The sequence below is a fragment of the Bos taurus genome, chromosome 19, assembly GCF_002263795.3.
Source record: "Bos taurus isolate L1 Dominette 01449 registration number 42190680 breed Hereford chromosome 19, ARS-UCD2.0, whole genome shotgun sequence".
NCBI classification, from domain to species: domain Eukaryota; kingdom Metazoa; phylum Chordata; class Mammalia; order Artiodactyla; family Bovidae; genus Bos; species Bos taurus.
Genome location: NC_037346.1, coordinates 7828418 through 7848275, shown reverse-complemented (window position 1 = coordinate 7848275; position 19858 = coordinate 7828418). Strand labels below are relative to the sequence as shown.

General features: G+C 46.6%; 1 protein-coding gene across 1 annotated transcript in view; it reads right to left on the bottom strand.

Annotated features, from left to right (window-relative positions):
* Nucleotides 1-1205: 1205 nt before the first annotated feature.
* The window catches only part of SCPEP1 (serine carboxypeptidase 1), a 33845-nt gene continuing 15192 nt past the window's right edge, over nt 1206-19858 (bottom strand). The window contains 10 exon segments of the mRNA NM_001045909.2: nt 1206-1812; nt 2752-2915; nt 4576-4713; nt 6686-6799; nt 7543-7636; nt 8243-8371; nt 8876-8913; nt 14070-14142; nt 18399-18473; nt 18824-18979. Coding sequence (NP_001039374.1) covers nt 1750-1812; nt 2752-2915; nt 4576-4713; nt 6686-6799; nt 7543-7636; nt 8243-8371; nt 8876-8913; nt 14070-14142; nt 18399-18473; nt 18824-18979 — 1044 coding nt within the window. The 3' untranslated portion in view covers nt 1206-1749.

Sequence of the window (19858 nt, the reverse complement as noted above, 5' to 3'; positions counted from 1 at the left end):
CATTTTTTCGTTGTGCTCCTTCCAGTTCCACTCTCCAACCAAACCATGATTTGGTGCAGACCCTTCTTCCAGCCACTTCTCCCTGCAGGCAAAATGAACCAAGTTCCCCAAGTTCTGCCCACCGGGAGGACTCCCCTTCACCACCATCTGGGCTGTCCCGGAGAGGAGCTTCAGTGCAAAGCCGTTCACGTTCAGGTGATGCACGGCAATCACGCAGAACCATCTGAAAACCAACCTGAGACTCTTCTTCCTGAGTCCACTCGCAGAAAATCCCCATGAAACCATGGGCACAGCTTGAGAGAGGATATATAATATAGCAGCAACAGAGGCCTTAGGCAAGTCTGGGAATTGGTTATAGGATATCAGGGCAAGAGACTAACCTCCTCAGGTGGCGATAGAAGGGCTTCCAGGGGCAAAAAAGCTTTGCAGTCCCAGCTTCATTGGACTCTGCCACACATATGACATATTCTAATGCTCAAACTTGCATTCCTTTCCCCAACATACCCTAACTTCTAACAAAAAAGACCCTGTGTGGTTGGGAATTCAACTTGTCCACTTCAATGTCTCAAGGGCTCATAAGACTCAGTAACTAGTTATACTCATAGTGAAATTTTTTCCCAGCAGAAGCGACAGGAGACTGCCATTCACTGGTGGAGTCTAGAGGGACCCAGTACAAGACGCTCAGTTCTTCCTGGTCCACACAGGAGTAGACACACAGGAGTTGCTCTCTCCCCAACAGCAAACCAACTCATGGGGGAAAGTGTGGAGCACCGCCCAAGAAGTCTGTTTTAGCATCAGGTCAGAAGGGGCTGGTCACCGTAGGCGTAACCCATTGTAACTCTTTCCCCACACTCAGCAGGATAAGACTCTGTGTTGGGTTTTCAAAATCTTAGCCCCACAACTACCAGAAGTGGTATTTGTTTCAAGGCTATCATTGAAGCCTTTGTAGATCATAAGCCATGAATTACACTTAAAAGTCCCAAACTCAGCATTTAAAAAATGTTACAATTTTTTGACCTGACCAGTATACTTTTGGGGAATTTTTGTAATAAAATGATAAGGATGTGTGTAAAAATGTAACTATCAGGAAATATCACCAGAGCACCGTTTATAAAAGCAACAAACTAGAAACTGCTTATGGGAAACAACTGAGTATTTAGTAGGTAAATTACGGTACAGCTATAAAATTGGATGCTCAGCACACATTAAAATGTTACAGGAGAACAATTTATTGACACGAAAAGGTGTTCAGGACATACTGATGTGTGAACAAAATGGACCATGACATAACACAGCAATGATTACGTTTTTGTAAAAAAATATGTATGTATATATAGCAAAAAAAGGGTTGTCGGGAGAACACTTAACTGGTAATAGTGCTTTTCCCTGGGAAAGGAGCATATAGATATTTATTTGGTTCTTTGTTTGCATCTCCAGTTTTCTCTGTAAGTCACACAATTTGCTTTTATAATAAGAAAACATTAAGCTCTTTCAATTCTTCATTTTGATTAAAACAAATCCATTTTTTTAAAAAAGTCTTCCCAAGCAGAAATGATTTGCAAGTTGCTACAGAGGCAATGATTCTGTTCTCTGCCAAAGCTGACGGGAACTTGCACAATCAGCCCAAGTCAGCCGCTCCCCGGGAGTCAGACTCGAGGGGAGAAGGGTGGTTCCTACAGCACCAGACTGCTCCCAGGGGCTCCCGTGCCCTGAGGCCAAGCAGTTCACCTGCAGCCAGCCCAGGCCATCCTATTCTTGCTGAGTCACCAGCCTCATCATTTTCAGGGCCATGTCCGGTTGGTCGGAAGGAACCTGGAAGCAAGGAGGATCTGCGTTAGCGCTCCCGGCTCTCTGCCTGGGCCTGGGGTCAGGACTGGCTCCGAGACCCTGCTCCCGGGAAGGGGACCAGTTTTGTGATAACACCCTTGGAGGACAGCCGTGCCTGGGTGCCATCCTCAAGAGAGCACCCCTTCTGTGAAATGACCCCTGTGCTGGACACACGCTTTCCCAAGCTCCCATGATGCTGGGCTGCAGGGGTCCAGAGGACTCAACATTCAGGAAGGAAATGTGCCTCCTTTTCCGTAACTTCCAGAGCCACTGCTGCTAACATGCACTCCCTGCCTTGCACCCTGCACTGCGCTCAGCCTTACAGATGACTGAGCTCTAATATCACTCCCTCAAAACGTCAGGGAGGACTTCCCTGGTAGTCCAGTGGTTAAAAATCCTCCTGCCAAAGCAGGGAACATGGCTTCGATTCCTGGTCTGGGAAGATGCCACATGCCACAGGGCAACTCAGCCCTTGTAGCCCAGGCTACTGAGCTGGTGCTCTGGAGCCCACGACCTGCAAGGACTGAAGCCTGTGTGCCTAGAGCCCCTGCTCTGCCATGAGAGAATCCACTGTTTTTCTCTTGTGAACCGCAACTAGAGAAAAACCTAGTGCAGTCAAAAAATCAGATAAATAAATAAAACAAAACAGTATAGCCGTTAAAAGAAAAATTTTAAAAAAAGCAAAAAATGTTAGGGAAAGACAATTCCTTCCTCTCTCCTATTCAGGACAAACTGTCCAGAGGAAAGCAACATTCAACTCATTTAACCTGAAGAGCAGAGGGTAGAGACCCCAGCACTAAATCTCTCAGCAGACTAACTACTCCAGTGAAGCAAACACACCGATCCCCAGGCACCTATGAGACCAGCGCGTGTGGCTCCCTCCACCCCCAGAGCCGTGAATCTGGGACAGACGCTGACTCTCACCATGTGTCCAGCTCTGAGAATCCAGTAGAAAGCCAGATTCTTGTAGGACTTGACAAAGGCAGATGTTTCTGAAGATCTGGGGTCACTGTGCAGGGGCTTCCACTTCAGCTGCCTGAATTTGGGCAATTCTTTCCATTTCAGTTTTCGCATCCAGTTCTCCTGACCTGGCAAGAGGGACAAAGCATGGCCCAGCATGAAGAGCTGAGAAGAGCAGAAACCGAAATCTGGGTCCTATAACTTGGCACAGAATTTGAAAGTGGGGAGGCACACAAAATGCACTTGGGATCCTTCTAAAATGCAAATTCCAATGGAGTACATCGGGCGGGACCTGAGACTCTGCATTTGTAGCACTGGGTGCCCCAGCCACAGCCAGGCTGCCCAGGACAAACCTAACAGCTGTGCTTTTTGCCCATGACCCTCCCGTGGCTCCCCTGCTCCGAAGGAAGGAGCCTTGGGACCTCTGGGGGCAGGCAGGGCTGCCAGGAGGACAGAGAAGCCCCAGGTAGGCAGACGGTGGACCACGTGGGGAGTACATGGAAGAAATGCAGAACCGTTTCAAAATGTCCTCAGTGATCTTGGCTCACAAGTCGCAGAAATATTCAGTGCTGCTCACACTCGCCAGATCACATGCCTCAGTGTGAGCCTCTCCCTGGCCCTCCTGAAACCAGGAGGTGGGCACAGGGTGGCAGGCAGCGTGGCAGGGACCCCACAAAGACCACGTCCCCTGGGTCCTCAGCTGTATAGGGTCAGCAGCCTTCCCCTTGCAGTGTTACCTTCTCCTTGACACAAAAAGAGAGGCTTTCCCTTAGCTAACTGGTGTCTTTGTCCAATGGTCAAGGAAACATCTTCTTTCTAAATTCTGAGGTGGGGGTGCGAATTAACCTTTTCTTTAATCATACCTCTAAAGGTCAACTTTCAGAAAAACTCAACATTCAGAAAACTAAGATCATGGATGGCATCTGATCCCATCGCTTCATAGCAAATAAATGGGGCAACAACGGAAACAGTGACAGACTTTATTTTCTTGGGCTCCAAAATCACTGCAGATGGTGACTGCAGCCATGAAATTAAAAAAGACGCTTGCTCTTTGGAAGAAAAGCTATGACTAACCTAGACAGCATATTAAAAAGCAGAGACATTACTTTGCTGTCAAAGGTCCATCTGGTTGAAGTTATGGTTTTTCCAGTAGTCATGTATGGATGTGAGAGCTGGACGATAAAGAAAGCTGAGCGCCAAAGAATTGACACTTTTGAACTGTGGTGTTGAAGAAGACTCTTGAGAGTCCCTTAGACTGCAAGGAGATCCAACCAGTCCATCCTAAAGGAAATCAGTCCTGAATATTCATTGGAAGGACTGATGCTAAAGCTGAAACTCCTATACTTTGGCCAACTGATGAGAAGAACTGACTCATTGGAAAAGACCCTGATGCTGGGAAAGATTGAAGGCGGGAGAAGGGGACGACAGAGGATGAGATGGTTGGACGGCATCACTGACTCAATGGATATGAGTTTGAGCAAGCTCTGGGAGTTGGTGATGGACAAGGAGGCCTGGCGTGCTGCAGTTCATGGGGTCGTGAAGAGTCAGATACGACTGAGCGACTGAACTGACTGACTGAAGACCTCAAAAGAAGGACAGGCCGGACTTCTCTGAGGGGGTCACCACCTCGGGCAGCCCTGCCCTCTTCAAAGAGCCAAGGTCAGAGGTGGATGCAGGTAACGGAAAATGGCCCTCCTCCTGCCACATCAATGTCACTTCCCTCCCCCGAGCAAGGGGCCAGCTCCATCCACGACACCGCCTCCTCGCTCCCCTCGGACCGGTTCCTACCCATGGTATCCACGATGAGGTCGAGCTGTCCATTATACACGGTCACGCTGACCCCGGCTTCCAGCAGCTCGTCCACAATGCTGATGACCGGCTTCATGAAGTCCCCCTCCATGTTCAGGAAGACGATGGGGGCCTGGCCTGTACAAGGGGAAGGAGAAAGAGAGAGCGGCTTGGAACCTGCCTGAACAAGAGGCACTCTTCAGTCCAGAGCCTCCAGGACCCCAAGAGTGACCGCCACACACCATGTGAGGAAGACTGAACACACCACTGCTTCCCCAACAGAACCCGCCGGCCCAGAACCCACTGGCCCGGAAATCCGTGCCCCAGGCTGGCCGTGCAGAAGGCGAGCACTAACAGCGCACACGCTCTGTTCACTCAGGTGCTCGTGACGAGAGCAGATGCTGTGTGTCATGAGGGTTGGAAACCGAGAGAAGGCCAGTGCCCAAGGAAACAGGACTGATCTCCTTTAGCATGGACTGGTTGGATCTCCTTACAGTCCAAGGGACTCTCAAGAGTCTTCTCCAACACCACGGCTTTGGGGTCAGCTGAGTTTTCCTCCTTTACTGAGTAACACCAAGGCTAAGGTTTCTGATTTTTGCTTTCCTCCAGGGCCAGGTTAAGTAGGGCTAACTGAAATCATCAACAAACCGGCCCTGAACATAGCTGGAGCTTGTCCCTGGTACAGCCACATGGATGACCAGCCCCGGGCAACAGGGGAGGCGGTCTGCACACCATTCTTGTTGGATCCCTGACCATGTTGAAAAACAAGGGCAACAGCCACCACTGAATTTTATCTGCCAGTCACTGTGCTAAGTACGTCCTGTGTCAGCAACATCCCAGGGCCTCCTTCCTTCATCAACTCTGTGCAAGGAACATGAGGCTCAGAGAGGCTGAGAAACATGCCCTGGGCAACACAGTGAGTGGAGAGCTGGGATAGGAACACACAGCCGGCAGACTACAGACTGGGCTCAGGACACTGAGGGTGCCCAGAAAGGAGAGTCTCCTTTCCAGACCCAGACAGGCACACCCAGAGCCAGGGGGAGTTTGTCCTTAGCAGTTTTCATCTGCAAAAGTCCCTGTAACGAGAGAAGCTGGGGCCAGACAACACAGCCATGAGGGTAAGAGGAGGGGGCTGAGCTGACAAGGTGTGTTCTCGTGAGCCTGGCCTGCACCTGGCCTCCTGGGGATACTCACGTCTGCTCTTCCTCAGCGCCACAGCCCCCCACAGCTGTCTGCATCCCTCACGGCTCTGAAACTGCATTCTTTTATTTGAGCGAACCTTCCCTTCATTTCTAAAGAACTCCAGGGGGTGACAGGGACTTGAAGACACCAGGTCTAGGACGAGTGCTCTGCTGACCTCTCTGAGGGTTGGGAGGCTGGTCCAGTCCCAGTCTCTCTGCAGCTGTCAAGGTTCCACCCCACGGAACATAGCTTTGGGGGCTCTTGGACATGAAAAAAACCCAACTCAGCTTGGAGGGTTCCCCCTCCAGGAGCATGGGAGTCCCGCTTGCTCATGGCTTCCCCGTAAGATTGAGCAGGAACTTACGCTAGATTATTTCTCCCTCATCCTGGTCCCTGGGGACTCCCATATTTCCCCCCATGACCTTCAGACCAGAAGGCAACAGATGACAGACCTCATCATCCACATCAGGATACCTGCAGAGGCCGATCTGCTCAAACCCTGCCGAAAAATGATTTTTTTTTTTTTTTCAATACACTCATAACCAACCGTGGCCTTGGGCATGGCTTTTTAAAATCTCAAGTTTTTATTACGGAAAAGTTCACACTGACATAAAAGTAACGAGGAGATGGTGATGATGATTCTCATGGACTCACTCCTGGCTTCAACAGTGATCAACTTACAACCCACCGCTTCATTTCTTTCCCCGCCCACTTCCCTCACCAATCCTTTATTCTGAGCCAGATTTGGCATGCCACTCACTGTCTCTGTATGTCTGCCCATCTATCAAATGTGAACGGTAATAATATTCTACCTGCAACTGAACACACTTAGCACCACTAACACCCATTCTACAAATTAAGGCTTTGAATCGTCACCTCTTTCACCCCCGGCTCTACAAACAACACTTCATGAAGTCACACAAGTTACCTCCCCAGATGCAGTCTTCAGGAATAATTCTGAGCTTCTTCCTGATGGGACCGTTCATGAGCTGACTTAAGGGATCCTGCTGGAGCTGTCTCACGTGGCGCTGGAAAAGATGAACTAAAACAAACTGGTACACGGTGAGTCAAAGGACTGGAAACAAGACCAAGAGGCCCTCCCTCTTTTCTAAGCTGCCAGGGATGCTGTGAGAGGGAGGCTTGCACCTGGAAGATGAAAAGTGGTCCCCTGATTGCCCCAGATGGGGGGAAAGTCAGGAACGTCTTCCAAGTGGAGAGGCTTTATTGGCTTTGACTGGTGCATTTTATGTCCTTTGGGGCCAGTAAGGTTCTCCAGCACGGCCTAAGGAAATCAGCTGAGTGGAACCTAGAGGCCTCTGGCAGCTTCTGTATAAAGGGAGGCTATCAGGCATTCAGCACCCGCAGTGAAAACAACTCAATCCAGCCTTTAGGAGGCTTAACATTGTAATTCAACGTGTAGAAGCTGGTTTCCAAATTTCAAAAACACCGTGTTAAGTGCAAGACTACCTCATGCATGATCCCATCTATGTGAAATGTCCTGAAAAGGCAAATCTAGAGAGACAGAAAGCAGGTTAGTGGTTGCCTGAGGCTGGAAGTGGGAAAAGAAATTGACTGCAGACAGACATGTGGGATCTCTCTGGGGTGATGGAAATGTTCTAAAACAGGACTGTGGTGATGAAATGTTCTAAATGCACTAAAACCCACTGAATTATACAACATAGGTGAATGTTATGGTATGTAAACTATATGTCAATAAAACTTTTCAAAAAATTGGTAGACGCAGGGAAGCTGAGACATGGTCTCCCAACGTCAAGGTCCACTCACCAAGGTGTTTCTGGGTGAATTCTAGATTCGACACCACTCTGGACACAGACGAGCTCTTAGTTAAGATGTTATAAAAGTTCACCCCATCTGTGTTCTGAAATACACAAGAAATGAATTGTGTTATTTCTTTTCTTTGTTTATCCATTACCAGAGCTGCAAAACAGTAAGGTACCTGGCTCCCCATCTTGTCCAAGGACAGCTTTAATTTTGTACATTTGCTCAGACCAGAAAGAAATAAGCTCTGGAGGCCCAGAGACCAGCAGTGCCAACCCGGTCTCCTGGGGGTAGCTCATCCAAGGATGGCTCCAATGCCACAGGAGAAAACCAAGAGCCTGTGTGTTAATTTCCAGGAAGAATCTGCAGAGGGTCCTACACACTCAAGTCCTCAACCTGTGGATTCTTCCTCCTGGCTCACTGCGGCCAGAATACTGGCTGGCAAGGACCCAAACACTCACCTTGGCGGGACATATTCTTTCTTATAGAATCCATATTTTCAGCTGAGGGACAGGCAAGTCTTGCAGGCTGGGTGGCTTTCTGACCTTGTCGCTGCTCAGACTGGTCAGATATATTGTTTAGCTTGACATCATTTCCAGACTTGTGGGCAGTCTCCGGATAGACCCCAGCCCTGACAATACCAACCAAGGTCCCTTCACCCCCAGGGAAAAGCCAAGTAGGCTGGCCCAAACACATCCCCTCTTACCTGTTCAATGACCATTTCTGCTTTCTCCCAGAGCCTGGTGGCCTCTTGGTAGAGTTCCTTGCTCAGGGCATCCAGGACTTCCTCTGCAACATTAGACACCTCTGCCAAACCCTGGTCATCTAGAAGAGACTGGAATGCAAACAAGAACACTCTGACTTGGCAAGAGACAGAACTCTGGCATCACTCAGGGTAGGCATGGGTAACAGAAAGAGTGGGCGGCAGAAGCAAGGGGGACGTTCATAGAAAAGCACAGCATAACAAGCGCTGTGTTTACTGATGAGGGAAATGCCAGAAAATAGCAACCAAGTCTAGGTGATGGCTATATGCGTGTTCACCATGATCATTCAACCTTTCTGCATATCCGGAAATGTCTATAATAAAAATCCGGGGAGATTTTAAAATGTGCATGTCTAGTACCTGGAGCAATGGGATAACTGTGTTGATGTTTCTTTAAATTTGTCCCCAAGGCCGGCTGTTGCTTACGGTTTTCAACTTGATATGGATTATTAAATAGGTCCCTAAGGGGCAGTGTCAACCGCACAGACAAACCCAACTAGCTTGGTCCCTCCTGCAGACACAGCCAGAGGAAGTCAGCTGGGCTGTCAGGCTGAGAGTTTGGGCTCGTCTACTTACCACACTGTACAGGTACGGTCCCCAGGAGAGCACCGAATCTAAAGGACACCACGTAGGGACAGAGTGAGTTTTCTGTGATTGTCCTCCCCTCAAAATACCTAACCAGCTTTCCTCCCAAAGCAGAGAGAGACAGAAGCAAGAAACACAGTGGCTTTGGGTCTGAAGGCTCCTTAACCCACCAGGGCTCATGTCTTGGTGGCTGGGAGGTGGGGTGAGGGTGTGGAACCTTTCTGTTGAGTCAGGGCTAAAGGGCCACATTAATCTGGCCTGATACCGGCCCAACCAGTGAGTCAGCGCCAGGGACGGCTCCACGGACAGGCCGTGCGTGTGCAGCGGCAGCGCTTATCTGCACGCTTCTCGACTGTGAGGGTATAAGGTATTTCCCCGCCCTCTGCTCCGCTCTGCTCTGCACCCTGCCCGCTCCTCCAATTTGAGGACACAAGTTTCCACCAAGGAGCTAATTAAGGATGAATACTGATTGCATCAAGTTTCTGGGGCTATACTGCCAATCAATTCAATTCCAAAAGTACACTGAGAATGTAAAGGCGTGAGAACTGGAGTAAAGCCAATAATGAGTTTTATGAGACAAATGTGAGTAAGACAACACCCAACTTCACAGAGAACAGTTGGGCTTGGTTTGGACAAGTTCACAGTTACCGTAACTAAGGCTAGTCCATTGATAGAAGTGCTAAGAAGGTAGCAAGCACAACTTTTTTTTTTTGCTTATGTGGTTTTCTTTTGTTTTCTGTAATTTTTCTTAAATTGAAGTACAGTTGACTTATATCAATGGAGAAGGAAACGGCAACCCACTCCAGTATTCTTGTCTGGAGAATTCCATGGACAGAGGAGCCCGGAGGTCTACAGTCCATGGGGTCACAAAGAGCTGGACACGACTGAGTGACTCACACACACTTGGACTTCCATCAAGGACCGTAACTTATAGAGCACATTTGAATACATGGCACTCATGCTCAGTAACTCAGTCATGTCTGACTCTTTGTGACCCCATGGACTGCAGCCCACCAGGCTCCTTTGTACATGGGATTTTCCAGGCAAGAATACTGGAGCAGGTTGCCACTTCCTACTCCAATCATTAGGGTAGGGTAACAAAATAGCTTCTCCAAAAGGAGAAAAGAGTAAATGAAAACACAGCCCTTATTTAGTCAATGTCTCTCTTTTATATCCCTGATAGCCACCATACTGGAGATATTGAGCAACAGGAATATTTTTAACTTACAAGAGGGCATTAAGATGACGCAATGGCTAATACACCACTCCTTTGCTACAAAGCCTTCAACAGTTCCCCCAAAGCCCAACCATCTCAAAGTCTGTTTCAAATAACTTCACTTCTGCAGGATGCTACCCTAGGTATTAACACAGAAATATGATTTGTTAGCTAAATACCTTTGGGGTTATGCAAAAGACAACACTTTTTTTTTTTAACTGCAGGACTTATCAGAGCCTTTAATGTGCCTGTGAACCTTGAGGAGGTGCGGCTAGTATTTGGCACTTGCAAAACTTATTTGGCCATGGAGCCCTTTGCATAGCACTTCACTGGGCTGATATTCTTCAGGACACACCCTGAGAAATGCAGACACACCAGGTCCTTCAGAAACTAGCTGTCATTCTCCTCTCCAGCTAAACCATCAAGCCTGGGCCTCGGTTTCTTATAAAGAATCAACTGCAGTCCTCCAAGGCATCCCATTTCCTGCTTTATCTAGACCAGGGATTGGTAAACCTTTTCTGTAAAGGGACAAACAGTAAATGTGTTTGGCTTTGCAGGTCAGCTGGTCTCTGTTGCTACTCAACTACTCAACTCTGTTATTGCAGGCTCCAAACAGATGACCTGTATTCTACAAATGAATGGGCACGCTACTGTCCCAGCAAAAAGCTTATTTACTAAGGCAGGGTGGCGGGACAGACTTGAATTAGAAGCCGTAGTTTGAGCCTGGATGTGTACCTCTGAGGTCACCTCTGCAGTGACGGAAACGTTCTCTATCTGTGTGATCCACAACACGTCCACAGCCACCTGTGGCTACCGGATACTTTGACATGATAGTAGTGCAGACAAAAGATTTGATTTTTATTGTATTTTATAATATAAATTTAAATAGTCATATGTGGCTCAGTTCAGTGCAGTTGCTCAGTCGTGTCTGACTCTGCGATCCCCTGGCCTGCAGCACGCCAGGCCTCCCTGTCCATCACCAACTCCCAGAGCTTGCTCAAACTCATGTCCATCGAGTCAATGATGTCATCCAACCATCTCATCCTCGGTTGTCCTGTTCTCCTCCTGCCTTGAATCATTCCCTGCATCAGGGTCTTTTCCAATGAGTCAGTTCTTCTCATCAGGTGGCCAAAGTATTGGAGGTTCAGCTTCAGCATCAGTCCTTCCAATGAATATTCAGGACTGATTTCCTTTAGGATGGACTGGTTGGATCTCCTTGCAGTCCAAGGGATTCTCAAGAGTCTTCTCCAACACCACAGTTCAAAACATCAGTGCTTCAGCACTCAGCTTTCTTTATAGTCCAACTCTCACATCCATACATGACTACTGGATAAACCACAGCTTTGACTAGATGGACCTTTGACGGCAAAGTAACGTCTCTGCTTTTTAATATGCTGTCTAGGTTGGTCATAGCTTTTCTTCCAAGGAGCAAGCGTCTTTTAATTTCATGGCTGCAGTCACCATCTGCAGTGATTTTGGAGGCCAAAAAAATAGTTTCTCACTGTTTCCATTGTTTCCCTATCTATTTGCCATGAAGTGATGGGACCAGATGCCATGATCTTAACTTTCTGAATGTTGAGCTTTAAGCCAACTTTTTCACTCTCCTCTTTCACTTTCATCAAGAGGCTCTTTAGTTCTTCTTCAGTTTCTGCCATAAAGGTGGTGTCATCTGCCTATCTGAGGTTACTGATATTTCTCCCGGCAATCTTGATTCCAGCTTGTGCTTCATCCAAGCCCGGCATTTCGCATGATGTACTCTGCATGTAAGTTAAATAATAAGCAGGGTGAAAATATACAGGCTTGACATACTCCTTTCCCAATTTGGAACCAGTCTGTTGTTCCATATCAAGTTCTAACTGTCGGGAGGCAGGTTAGGTGGACTGGTATTCCCATCTCTTTAAGAATTTTCCACAGTTTGCTGTGATCCACACAGTCAAAGGCTTTGGCATAGTCAATAAAGCAGAAGTAGATGTTATTCTGGAACTCTCTTGCTTTTTTGATGATCCAACGGATGCTTGCAATTTGATCTCTGGTTCCTCTGCCCTTTCTAAATCCAGCCTGAAGATCTGGAATTTTATGGTTCATGTACTGTTGAAGCCTGGGTTGGAGAATTTTGAGCATTACTTTACTAGCATGTGAGATGAGTGCAATTGTGCGGCAGTTTGAACATTTTTTGGCATTGCCTTTCTTTGGGACTGGAATGAAAACGGACCTTTTCCAGTCCTGTGGCCACTGCTGAGTATTCCAAATATGTTGGCATATTGAGTGCAGCACTTTAACAGCATCATCTTTTAGGATTTGAAATAGTTCAACTGGAATTCCATTACCTCCACTATGTTTGTAGTGATGCTTCCTAAGGCCCATTTGACTTTGCATTCCAGGATGTCTGGCTCTAGGTGAGTGATCACACCATCGTCATTATCTGGGGCATGAAGATCTTTTTTGTACAGTTCTTCTGTGTATTCTTGCCACCTCTTCTTAGTATCTTCTGCTTCTGTTAGGTCCATACTGTTTCTGTCCTTTACTGAGCCCATCTTTGCATGAAAAGTTCCCTTGGTATCTCTAGTTTTCTTGAAGAGCTCTCTAGTCTTTCCCATTCTATTGTTTCCCTCTATTTCTTTGCACTGATCACTGAGGAAGGCTTTCTTATCTCTCCTTGCTTTCTTTGGAACTCTGCATTCAGATGGGTCTATCTGTCCTTTTCTCCTTTGTCTTTAGCTTTTCTTCTTTTCTCAACTATATGTAAGGCCTCCTCGGACAACCATTTTGCCTTTTTGCATTTCTTTTTCTTGGAGATGGTGTTGATCCCTGTCGCCTGTACGATGTCACAAACCTCTGTCCATAGTTCTTCAGGCACTTTGTCCATCAGATCTAATCCCTTGAATCTATTTGTCACTTCTACTGTATCATCATAAGGGATTTGGTTTAGGTCATACCTGAATGGTCTAGTGGTTTTGCCTTTTTTCTTCAATTTAAGTCTGAATTTTGCAACAAGGAGTTCATGATCTGAGCCCCAATCAGCTCCCGGGGTTATTTTTGCTGACTGTATAGAGCTTCGCCATCTTTGGCTGCAAAGAATATAATCAATCTGATTTCAGTACTGTGGCTATGGTTACCACATTGAACTGTGCAGATCTTCTTGAAGGCATGAAGCAGGTCTGTGTATCTTTCCCAGCACTGGGCACAACACGTGCTCCCTGGCAAGCAATTAATAATCGCACATGGAAGTGAACGGTAATCCTCCTCCAAAAAGGGAGTACTTCTGGGGTGGAAGAGCGATCCCTACGGTGCACCTGGACACAGGGGTTCAGGGCTGGGCAGACAGACTCTTAAGGGCGGGTGGGTCATGCGAGCTGAATTCGGGAGGTTTTGGACCAGACAAAGAGCACGTGCAAAGGAGGAGGCTGACCTACTGGTCTCAAGGAGGAACGCACGGTGACGGCTAAGTGCCTGCTGCCTTCATGTGCATCCTGGGTTTAGCTGTGTGACTTTAGGAAAACTGCTTAACCTGAGTCTCAGTTTCATCACCTCCAAAGCTGGGATAATAACACCAACCATCCCATGGAGATGTCGTTAAGCTTCAGCAAAGTTAACACATGTAAAGTGTTTAGTATTGTTAACGCAGCTGTGATGAGACCCTTGAAGGGCATGGGAAGCCAGTTCTGTCACTCTGAGCGAGACAGTTGGCAGGATGCCCGCTGACCCCTTAGGTCTCGGGTCAAGGCTTCTGCAGCGTCACAGTGTCCTAGGAGGTTCATCCAGAAAGGACACACAAAGGGCAGTGCTTTTCACAATGGGGACTGAGGATGTCCCTGCCAGCCCCGTCGCTCCCAGTGCAGGAGGCCCAGGTTTGATGCCTGGTCAGGGAACTAAGATCCTGCACATTGTGCAGCTCAGCCCCGCCAACACACCTTTCCCCAACCCCCACGCCTGCCCCCTGCCAAAAAAATCCAAAAGTGTCCTACTTACCAATGGGAGAGATCCAAGCGTCACCCAGAGCAACCCCGGCAAAGTTGCACTGGATGGTCTTTTGCTGAACAGCCTGAAAGAGAAGCCAAGAAACATCCTTGTCAAGAAGACCCAGGGGCCTCCCTCCTTTCCTCAACAGGAGGGAGTCAGGGCTTAACACACAGCCTTTCCTGAGCACAGAATACTTCTGCTCACCCAGGATGCTCTGGGTACCCAAAGACCTCAGACATCCACTAGAGGACAAGGGACAAGGGTAACTGTCCTGCCGCCCACTATCTGCAAAATGAATGGGAACTGTGAAGTTCTCCCAAGGGTGTTGGCAGGATTTGTGTGGGCTCTGGTGTAGCCCCTGTCTTCTTTAGAAGGGACACATGGAATATACAGAGTATAACCTTTACAAATTGTAAATCATTATATTGTACATGAGAGTCTTCCCTATGGCTCAAATGGTAAAGAATCTGCCTGCAATGCAGGAGACCTGGCTTCGATCCCTGGGTCGGGAAGATCCTTTGCAGAATGGAATGGCAATCCACTTCAGTATTCCTGCCTGGAGAATCCCATGGACAGAGGAGCCTGGGGGGCTACAGTCTGTGGGATCACAAAGAGTCAGACACGACTGAGCGACTAACACTACCACTACTAAATTGTACGTAGGGAACATATAATATTGAACATCAATTATACTTCAAGGAAAAAAAGGTCATACAAGTTCACTGTAAAATATTTACTCACTGAAGGAGACAGGAGAAAAATGTGAAAAAAAACTTTACCTCTGCCCCACCTACACCCTCACACCCATGAGTTAACCACAGTTAACATGGTATATGTTATTCTAACTTCTTCCTTTGGTTTCATAAGCATATATATATATTTGTATGTGTATATACACACAGATCTACCCATTCTTTCTGATGGCTGCAAACTGTCCATCATGGAAAGATCCACGTATTTCACTTAAGTAATCCTCTATAGATAATAATGCTCAAAATTCTCCAACCCAGGCTTCAACAGTAGGTGAACCATGAACTTCCAGATGTTCAAGCTGGATTTAGAAAAGGCAGAGGAACCAGAGATCAAATTGCCAACATCCATTGGATTACTGAAAAAGCAAGAGAGTTGCAGAAAAACATCTACTTCTGCTTTATTGACTATGCCAAAGCCTTTGACTGTGTGGATCACAATAAACTGTGGAAAATTCTTCAAGAGATGGGAATACCAGACCACTTTACCTGCCTCCTGAGAAATCTGTATGCAGGTCAAGAAGCAATAGTTAGAACTGGACATGGAACAACAGACTGGTTCCAAATTGGGAAAGGACTATGTCAAGGCTGTATATTGTCACCCTGCTTATTTAATTTATATGCAGAGTACATCATGAGAAATGCAGGACTGTATGAAGCCCAAGCTTATCAATAATCTCAGATATGACACCACCCTTATGGCAGAAACGGAAGAAGAAGTAAAGAGCCTCTTGAAGGTGAAAGAGGAGAGTGAAAAAGCTGGCTTAAAACTCAACATTCAGAAAACTAAGATCATGGCATCTGGTCTCATCACTTCATGGCAAATAGATAGGGAAACAATGGAAACAGTGAGAGACTTTATTTTTTTGGCCTCCAAAATCACTGCAGATGGTGACTGCAGCCATGAAATTAAAAGACGCTTGCTCCTTAGAAGAAAAGTTATGACCAACCTAGACAGCATATTAAAAAGCAAAGACATTATTTTGCTGTCAAAGGTCCATCTAGTCAAAGTTTTGGTTTTTCCAGTGGTCATGTATGGATGTGAGAGTTGGACTATAAAGAAAGCTGAGGGCTGAAGCACTGATGTTTTGAACTGTGGTGTTGGAGAAGACTCTTGAGAGTCCCTTGGACTGCAAGGAGATCCAACCAGTCCATCCTAAAGGAAATCAGTCCTGAATATTCACTGGAAGGACTGATGCTGAAGCTAAAACTTCAATACTTTGGCCAACTGATGAGAAGAACTGACTCATTTGAAAAGACCCTGATGCAGGGAATGACTGAAGGCAGGAGGAGAAGGGGATGAGAGAGGATGAGATGGTTGGATGGCATCACCAACTCAATGGACGTGAGTTTGAACAAGGTCCGAGAGTTGGTGATGGACAGGGAAGCCTGGCATGCTGCAGTCCATGGGGTCGCAAAGAGTCAGACAGGACTGAGTGACTGAACTGAACTGAACTGAACTGAACAGATAGTCACTGAGCTTGTTTTCCTTTTATGGACACTGTAAGCGATGATGAACTAAACATCCTCTCACACACATGCATGTATAAGTATTCCCACAGGACAGACTCTTAGATGTGAAATTATTGGTTCAAAAGGCACATACATTTTATAAGCAGACAGATAGCCAAACTGCCTTTTAAAAATGATTTACCAATTTTCCTTCCTAACAAAGGTGCATGAGCGCACTTACTTCCCTGTTATTCAGTCGCCTAGTCACGTCCAACTCTTTGCGACCCCATGAACTGAGGCACGCCAGGACTCCCTGTCCTTCCCTATCTTCCGAAGTTTGCCCAAGGTCCTGTCCATTGTTTTGGTGATGCCATCCAACCATCTCATCCTCTGTCATCCCCTTCTCCTTCTGCCCTCAATCTTTCCCAGCATCACAGACTTTTCCGAGTCAGCTGTTTGCATCAGATACTGGAGTTCCAGCTTCAGCACCAGTCCTTCCAACAAGAATTCAGGGTTGATTTCCCTTAAGATTGACTGCTTCGATCTCCTTGCTGTCCAAGGGACTCTCGGGAGTTTCAGGAGTCTTCTCACAGTTTGAAAGCATCAGTTTTTCGGCCCTCCGCGTTCTTTTCAGTCCAGCTCTCACATCCACACATGACTACTGGGAAGACCATCGCCTGGACTATTTGGACCTTTGGTGGCAGAGTAACGTCTCTGCTTTTCAACACACTGCCTAGGTTTGTCATAGCTTTCCTGCCAAGAAACAAACTTCTTACTAAAACTGGGGGTTACCAATTTTCTAAAATATTTGCAAATCCCACAGCTTTGATTTACTAATAAAAGTTGAACACCATTCACATGTCCACAGGCTGTTTGCATTTCTTCAATAAATTATTTCCCCATATCTTTTGGCAAATTTATATTATGATATTATCCTTTTTTAAGTGGATTTATTGATAGGAAGACTTTTTCTATTATATATTTGTGAGTCTGTATACGTATCTTTTAAAATTATTTATAGAACTCTAAGAAGTTTTAAATTTCTAGATCTAAATTATGCCAAAATTATTCTTTTTGGCTTTTCATCTTATGAAAGAAAGCTTTCCTACCCAAGATTATACATCTTTTCTTCTATATTTTCAAGTACTCTTATAGTTCTGATTTTTACATTAAAATTTTGAATCTATCAAGAACTGCTGTTCTGGACTTCTCTCGTGGTCCAGTGGTTAAGACTCCCCTGCCAATGCAGGGGACACGGGTTCCATCCCTGGCCTGGGAAGATTCCGCATGCCTCGGGGCAACTAAGCCCATGAACCACAACTCCTGAGCCCTGCAGCTCAGGAGCCGCAACTCCTGAAGCCCACACACCCTCGACCCGTGCTCCACAACAGGAGAAGCCAGCACAATGAGAAGCCTGTGCACCGCAACGAAGAGCAGCGTCTGCTCACCGCAACTAGAGAAAGCCCATGTGCGGCCACAGAGACCCAGCGCAGTCAAAGCAAAACACCGATGTTTCACGCAAGGCAGGAATCTAACTTTACTAACTTCCAAAGTAATAGCCATTTGTCTCCAAACCATTTGCTGAACCTTCTGTCTTTCCCTGTGATATGAAATACCACCCTATCATTTATATATGATCTTATGTAAGTATGATATATATGTATCATATACATACAGTCACATGCATATACACACATATATACAAGTACAGATAAAATATGCTTCCAGACTCTTTAACCTGCTACATTTATCTGCATTTGTTGCTATGCCAGCACCACATTGCTTCACTCAGCGGAATAGCTTGTTTAATATTGGAACTGTGCCAACTTCACTATTCTTTTTGAAACTTTTTATGGTCATTCAGATCAGATCAGTCGCTCAGTCGTGTCCGACTCTTTGCAACCCCATGAATCGCAGCACGCCAGGCCTCCCTGTCCATCACCAACTCCCGGAGTTCACTGAGACTCATGTCCATGGAGTCAGTGATGCCATCCAGCCATCTCATCCTCTACAGACTTTCTCTTACTTTCCATGTACAAGGTCCTATTCAAAGTATATTTAATTATCAGGTGAGTACAACAAGTAACATAATCAGTTTCGGTCTGGAACCAAACAACAAAGTCATCTTCCCTGTTACCTTATAAAGTTCTAGAGCGATGCCAGCAGCCATCTTTCCTCCATAAGACTCTGAGAAAATGTAGAATGGAATCCTCTAGAAGAAAAAGAATTTATAAAGAATTAAATATCCTGAATGCCTTTTAATTCACATGAATCCATTTCAAATTTCTACTGCATGTAATGGCCAGGCAAAACAAATCTGCTTCTGTTGATCTTTCCTCCCATATCTGGTTTTTATGTGTCAGGAGAATACTGGGTGCAGGGTCATTCTTTCAAGCTAAAACCATCTTTACAGACAACAGAAACCCACAACCTGATCCCTGGGTACAAAAAGGTTTTCTCTGGAATGAGCTGGGCGTGTAACTCTTTGCGGGTGTTTGCACCTGATGGATTCAGTGCTATGACTGCGAGCCCCTCGCTGAGCTGTTTCTGAGGCCCACTTACCTCGAATTCTTTGTGGAAATCAAAGAAGCTCTTCAGGAGAAATATCATGTCTGATACCACGGTGGCCAGGTCTCTGGCGTATGCATCAGTCTTGTTCACATAACTGAATCCGGCGCCCACGGGGTTATCCACAAACAGGAGGCTGGCCGACTGGAGCTACACGCCACCCCAGGAAAGTCAGATGTTGCAGTCAGCCAGCCAGTCCCCAACCATCTTTTGATCATCTTTTGTGAGCTCAACAAAAGCCACACATGTGAGGATATCAGTGTGGTTATAGTCTGTTATTAAAATGGGTTTTAAAAAAAATCTGGACTAGGGACACGGACTAGTACAGCAAAGAAAAGGAGAGCCAAGAAGGAAAAAGTCACATATGCGTGGGGACTGAGGCATCCAGGCTGTCACTCTGACGCAATACGAACGTCCTGGACGTAACGCACTAGCACAGGGAGAACCCTGCGGTGTCGGTCTGAGCAACAGCTCGAGGCAGGAGGAGGTCTGGACCACACATGTGTTTTCTTTAAGATGGATCCAGTTTCCACATTGGCTGGCTTTGCTGAACACTACAAAAACAGAATTTATTCTACTACCTTTCCCACAAAAGTTTAGACTTTTATATCCTGAAGGATCCCTAGTAATAACAATGTCCAGCCATGTCCTTTACTGTTTAGGAAATCAAAGCCCAGAAAAGGCCCAGGACCTGTCCAGGGTCACAAAGTTGGATAGGTAATGGCAGCATCAGGACCAAGGCCAGCATCTCCTCACTTCCTGTTCCAGCTCTCTGCCCCAGTCACGTGACTCTCTTTGTCATGGGAGGCTTGGGGACAAGTCAGAGGGGGCACTCTACTACTGCAAATGGAAGTGATATTTCACCTGGAAGCATGTGTAAGAATGTTTCAGGCTGAGGGAAGAGCCTGTGCAAAGACCCTGAGTCTAAAGTAAATCCACCTGAAGACCAGTGTGGAGACAGACAAGAAAATCAAAGGACTCTGAGGGGAGCTTCAGAAGGAGGTGTTCCTGCAGTGAGTCTCAGGAGAA